General features: G+C 32.9%; 1 protein-coding gene across 1 annotated transcript; it reads left to right on the forward strand.

The window, feature by feature from the left end:
* Positions 1-535: 535 nt before the first annotated feature.
* LOC138865875 (uncharacterized) lies at positions 536-6,110 on the forward strand (the record flags this gene model as incomplete). Its single annotated transcript, XM_070137224.1, has 2 exons — positions 536-625; positions 5,934-6,110. Coding segments are annotated over 2 exons (267 nt in total), but the record flags the coding sequence as incomplete, so codon positions are not given.
* Positions 6,111-6,402: the final 292 nt, after the last annotated feature.

The following is a 6,402-nucleotide window of genomic DNA, read 5'->3' on the forward strand; positions in this document are numbered from 1 at the left end:
AAAAGTAGAAAAAACGTGAAAAAAATAATAAAATAAATAAAAAGGTAAACAAAAAAAGTAGAAAAAAGGGAGAAAAAGTATAAAAAAGTGAAAAGGTAAAAAAAAATGTTAAAAAAAAGTAAAAAAAGTAAAAAAAAAATAATAATAAATAAAAAAAGTAAAAAAAATATATATATATAATAATTAAATAAATTATCATAACCCAAATCCTCAAAATCCGTCTAATTTCACCATCCTTGAGACAATCAGCATCATTTCCCCATTCAACTTCTGGGCAAACAAAAGGCTTCCTTCCCGTCGCGAGCAAAGAAAGAAAAGAAAAGAAAAAAAAGAAAAAAAGAAAAGAAAACAAAAGAAAAAAAAGAAAAAGAAAAAGACAGAAAAAAAAGAAAAAAAGAGACAATCAGCATCATTTCCCCATTCAACTTCTGGGCAAACAAAAGCCTTCCTTCCCGTCGGGAGCGAAGAAAGAAAGAAAGAAAAGAAAAAAAAAAAAAAAAAGAATCCCCTCGCGAGCGAAGAAAGAAAAAAAGAAAAGAATAAAAAAAGAAAAAAGAAGAAAAGAAAACAAAAGAAAAAAAAGAAAAAGAAAAAGACAGAAAAAAAGAAAAAAAGAGACAATCAGGCATCATTTCCCCATTCAACTTCTGGGCAAACAAAAGGCTTCCTTCCCGTCGCGAGCGAAGAAAGGGATAATCAACCCAAGACGAGGGCATTTCCTCAAGGATCTCCGCCTAATTAATGGTGTTTATTGGTGACTTCCGCGAGAAACTTGATCCAAGGGAAAGGGAAAGAAAAGAAGGAAAAAGAAAGAAAAGGGAAAGGAAGAAGAAAGAAAAGGAAAGAAAAAAAAGGAAAAAGAAATAAAAAAATAAAAAAAGAGAAAAATCAAATTAAAAGAAAAAAAAGGAAAAGACAAAAAAAGAAAAAAAAAAACATAACCCCAAACCTCAAAACACGTCTAATTTACCCATTCAATTTATGGGCAAACAAAAGCCTTCCTTCCCGTCCAGAGCAATGAAAGAAAGAAAGAAAAGAAAAAAAAGAAAAAAGAAAAGAAAACAAAAAAAAGAAAAAGACAGAAAAAAAGAGACAATCAGCCTCATTTCCCCATTCAACTTCTGGGCAAACAAAAGCCTTCCTTCCCATCGTGAGCAAGAAAGAAAGAAACAAAAGAAAAAAAAGAAAAAAGAAAAGAAAACAAAAGAAAAAAAAGAAAAAAGAAAGAGACAATCAGCCTCATTTCCCCATTCAACTTCTGGGCAAACAAAAGGCTTCCTTCCCGTCGCGAGCGAGGAAAGGGATAATCAACCCAAGACGAGGGCATTTCCTCAAGGATCTCCGCCTAATTAATGGTGTTTATTGGTGACTTCCGCGAGAAACTTGATCCAAGGGAAAAGGAAAGAAAAGAAGGAAAAAGAAAGAAAAGGGAAAGGAAGAAGAAAGAAAAGGAAAGAAAAAAAAGGAAAAAAAAAGAAAAAAAGAAAAAAAAGAAAAATCAAATTAAAAGAAAAAAAAAGAAAAAGACCAAAAAAGAAAGAAAATAAAAAAAAGAAAAAAAAAAAAAAGAAAGAAAAAAAAACAAAAAAAGAGACAATCAGCATCATTTCCCCATTCAATTCCTTGGCAAACAAAAGGCTTCCTTCCCGTCGCGAGCGAAGAAAGAAAAGAAAAAAAAAGAAAAAAAAGAAAAAAGAAAAAGACAGAAAGAAAGAGACAATCAGCCTCATTTCCCCATTCAACTTCTGGGCAAACAAAAGCCTTCCTTCCCGTCGTGAGCAAGAAAGAAAGAAAGAAAAGAAAAAAAAGAAAAAAGAAAAGAAAACAAAAGAAAAAAAAGAAAAAAGAAAGAGACAATCAGCCTCATTTCCCCATTCAACTTCTGGGCAAACAAAAGGCTTCCTTCCCGTCGCGAGCGAAGAAAGGGATAATCAACCCAAGACGAGGGCATTTCCTCAAGGATCTCCGCCTAATTAATGGTGTTTATTGGTGACTTCCGCGAGAAACTTGATCCAAGGGAAAGGGAAAGAAAAGAAGGAAAAAGAAAGAAAAGGGAAAGGAAGAAGAAAGAAAAGGAAAGAAAAAAAAGGAAAAAGAAATAAAAAAATAAAAAAAGAGAAAAATCAAATTAAAAGAAAAAAAAGGAAAAGACAAAAAAAGAAAAAAAAAAACATAACCCCAATCCTCAAAACACGTCTAATTTCCCCATTCAATTTCTGGGCAAACAAAAGCCTTCCTTCCCGTCGCGAGCAATGAAAGAAAGAAAGAAAAGAAAAAAAAGAAAAAAGAAAAGAAAACAAAAAAAAGAAAAAGACAGAAAAAAAGAGACAATCAGCCTCATTTCCCCATTCAACTTCTGGGCAAACAAAAGCCTTCCTTCCCGTCGTGAGCAAGAAAGAAAGAAAGAAAAGAAAAAAAAGAAAAAAGAAAAGAAAACAAAAGAAAAAAAAGAAAAAAGAAAGAGACAATCAGCCTCATTTCCCCATTCAACTTCTGGGCAAACAAAAGGCTTCCTTCCCGTCGCGAGCGAAGAAAGGGATAATCAACCCAAGACGAGGGCATTTCCTCAAGGATCTCCGCCTAATTAATGGTGTTTATTGGTGACTTCCGCGAGAAACTTGATCCAAGGGAAAGGGAAAGAAAAGAAGGAAAAAGAAAGAAAAGGGAAAGGAAGAAGAAAGAAAAGGAAAGAAAAAAAAGGAAAAAGAAATAAAAAAATAAAAAAAGAGAAAAATCAAATTAAAAGAAAAAAAAGGAAAAGACAAAAAAAGAAAAAAAAAAACATAACCCCAATCCTCAAAACACGTCTAATTTCCCCATTCAATTTCTGGGCAAACAAAAGCCTTCCTTCCCGTCGCGAGCAATGAAAGAAAGAAAGAAAAGAAAAAAAAGAAAAAAGAAAAGAAAACAAAAAAAAGAAAAAGACAGAAAAAAAGAGACAATCAGCCTCATTTCCCCATTCAACTTCTGGGCAAACAAAAGCCTTCCTTCCCGTCGTGAGCAAGAAAGAAAGAAAGAAAAGAAAAAAAAGAAAAAAGAAAAGAAAACAAAAGAAAAAAAAGAAAAAAGAAAGAGACAATCAGCCTCATTTCCCCATTCAACTTCTGGGCAAACAAAAGGCTTCCTTCCCGTCGCGAGCGAAGAAAGGGATAATCAACACAAGACGAGGGCATTTCCTCAAGGATCTCCGCCTAATTAATGGTGTTTATTGGTGACTTCCGCGAGAAACTTGATCCAAGGGAAAGGGAAAGAAAAGAAGGAAAAAGAAAGAAAAGGGAAAGGAAGAAGAAAGAAAAGGAAAGAAAAAAAAGGAAAAAGAAATAAAAAAATAAAAAAAGAGAAAAATCAAATTAAAAGAAAAAAAAGGAAAAGACAAAAAAAGAAAAAAAAAAACATAACCCCAATCCTCAAAACACGTCTAATTTCCCCATTCAATTTCTGGGCAAACAAAAGCCTTCCTTCCCGTCGCGAGCAATGAAAGAAAGAAAGAAAAGAAAAAAAAGAAAAAAGAAAAGAAAACAAAAAAAAGAAAAAGACAGAAAAAAAGAGACAATCAGCCTCATTTCCCCATTCAACTTCTGGGCAAACAAAAGCCTTCCTTCCCGTCGTGAGCAAGAAAGAAAGAAAGAAAAGAAAAAAAAGAAAAAAGAAAAGAAAACAAAAGAAAAAAAAGAAAAAAGAAAGAGACAATCAGCCTCATTTCCCCATTCAACTTCTGGGCAAACAAAAGGCTTCCTTCCCGTCGCGAGCGAGGAAAGGGATAATCAACCCAAGACGAGGGCATTTCCTCAAGGATCTCCGCCTAATTAATGGTGTTTATTGGTGACTTCCGCGAGAAACTTGATCCAAGGGAAAAGGAAAGAAAAGAAGGAAAAAGAAAGAAAAGGGAAAGGAAGAAGAAAGAAAAGGAAAGAAAAAAAAGGAAAAAAAAAGAAAAAAAGAAAAAAAAGAAAAATCAAATTAAAAGAAAAAAAAAGGAAAAGACCAAAAAAGAAAGAAAATAAAAAAAAGAAAAAAAAGAAAAAGAAAGAAAAAAAAAGAAAAAAAGAGACAATCAGCATCATTTCCCCATTCAATTCCTTGGCAAACAAAAGGCTTCCTTCCCGTCGCGAGCGAAGAAAGAAAAGAAAAAAAAAGAAAAAAAAGAAAAAAGAAAAAGACAGAAAGAAAGAGACAATCAGCCTCATTTCCCCATTCAACTTCTGGGCAAACAAAAGCCTTTCTTCCCGTCGTGAGCAAGAAAGAAAGAAAGAAAAGAAAAAAAAGAAAAAAGAAAAGAAAACAAAAGAAAAAAAAGAAAAAAGAAAGAGACAATCAGCCTCATTTCCCCATTCAACTTCTGGGCAAACAAAAGGCTTCCTTCCCGTCGCGAGCGAAGAAAGGGATAATCAACCCAAGACGAGGGCATTTCCTCAAGGATCTCCGCCTAATTAATGGTGTTTATTGGTGACTTCCGCGAGAAACTTGATCCAAGGGAAAGGGAAAGAAAAGAAGGAAAAAGAAAGAAAAGGGAAAGGAAGAAGAAAGAAAAGGAAAGAAAAAAAAGGAAAAAGAAATAAAAAAATAAAAAAAGAGAAAAATCAAATTAAAAGAAAAAAAAGGAAAAGACAAAAAAAGAAAAAAAAAAACATAACCCCAATCCTCAAAACACGTCTAATTTCCCCATTCAATTTCTGGGCAAACAAAAGCCTTCCTTCCCGTCGCGAGCAATGAAAGAAAGAAAGAAAAGAAAAAAAAGAAAAAAGAAAAGAAAACAAAAAAAAGAAAAAGACAGAAAAAAAGAGACAATCAGCCTCATTTCCCCATTCAACTTCTGGGCAAACAAAAGCCTTCCTTCCCGTCGTGAGCAAGAAAGAAAGAAAGAAAAGAAAAAAAAGAAAAAAGAAAAGAAAACAAAAGAAAAAAAAGAAAAAAGAAAGAGACAATCAGCCTCATTTCCCCATTCAACTTCTGGGCAAACAAAAGGCTTCCTTCCCGTCGCGAGCGAAGAAAGGGATAATCAACCCAAGACGAGGGCATTTCCTCAAGGATCTCCGCCTAATTAATGGTGTTTATTGGTGACTTCCGCGAGAAACTTGATCCAAGGGAAAGGGAAAGAAAAGAAGGAAAAAGAAAGAAAAGGGAAAGGAAGAAGAAAGAAAAGGAAAGAAAAAAAAGGAAAAAGAAATAAAAAAATAAAAAAAGAGAAAAATCAAATTAAAAGAAAAAAAAGGAAAAGACAAAAAAAGAAAAAAAAAAACATAACCCCAATCCTCAAAACACGTCTAATTTCCCCATTCAATTTCTGGGCAAACAAAAGCCTTCCTTCCCGTCGCGAGCAATGAAAGAAAGAAAGAAAAGAAAAAAAAGAAAAAAGAAAAGAAAACAAAAAAAAGAAAAAGACAGAAAAAAAGAGACAATCAGCCTCATTTCCCCATTCAACTTCTGGGCAAACAAAAGCCTTCCTTCCCGTCGTGAGCAAGAAAGAAAGAAAGAAAAGAAAAAAAAGAAAAAAGAAAAGAAAACAAAAGAAAAAAAAGAAAAAAGAAAGAGACAATCAGCCTCATTTCCCCATTCAACTTCTGGGCAAACAAAAGGCTTCCTTCCCGTCGCGAGCGAGGAAAGGGATAATCAACCCAAGACGAGGGCATTTCCTCAAGGATCTCCGCCTAATTAATGGTGTTTATTGGTGACTTCCGCGAGAAACTTGATCCAAGGGAAAAGGAAAGAAAAGAAGGAAAAAGAAACAAAAGGGAAATTGAAGAAGAAAGAAAAAAAAGAAAAGGAAAGAAAAAGGAAATGGAAAAAGAAAGGAAAAAAGAAAAAAAAGGAAAAAGAAAGAAAAAAGAAAAAGGAAAGAAAAAAAGAAAAAGAAAAAGAAAGAAAAGAAAAAGTTAAAAAAGAGCATAATTAATGGTGTTTATTGGTGACTTCCGCGAGAAACTTGATCCAAGGGAAAAGGAAAGAAAAAAAGGAAATGGAAGAAGAAAGAAAAAGGAAAAGAAAGAAAAGAAAAGGAAAAGGAAAAAGAAAGAAAAAGAAAGGAAAAAGGGAAAAAAGAAAAGAAAAAAGAAGAGAAAAAAGAAAAAGGCAAAGAGAAAAAAAAGAAAAAGAAAGAAAAGAAAAAGTAAAAAAAGAGCCTAATTAATTATGTTTATTAGTGACTTCCGCGAGAAACTTGATCCAAGGGAAAAGGAAAGAAAAGAAGGAAAAAGAAAGAAAAGGGAAAGGAAGAAGAAAGAGAAGGAAAGAAAAAAAAGGAAAAAGAAAGAAAAAAAAGAGAAAAATCAAATTAAAAGAAAAAAAAGGAAAAGACAAAAAAAGAAAGAAAAGAAAAAAGTAAAAAAAGAAAAAGAAATAAAAAACATAACCCCAATCCTCAAAATCCGTCTAACTTCCCCATTCAATTTCTGGGCAAACAAA

The sequence above is a fragment of the Penaeus vannamei genome, chromosome 22 (genome assembly GCF_042767895.1).
Source record: "Penaeus vannamei isolate JL-2024 chromosome 22, ASM4276789v1, whole genome shotgun sequence".
Taxonomy (NCBI): domain Eukaryota; kingdom Metazoa; phylum Arthropoda; class Malacostraca; order Decapoda; family Penaeidae; genus Penaeus; species Penaeus vannamei.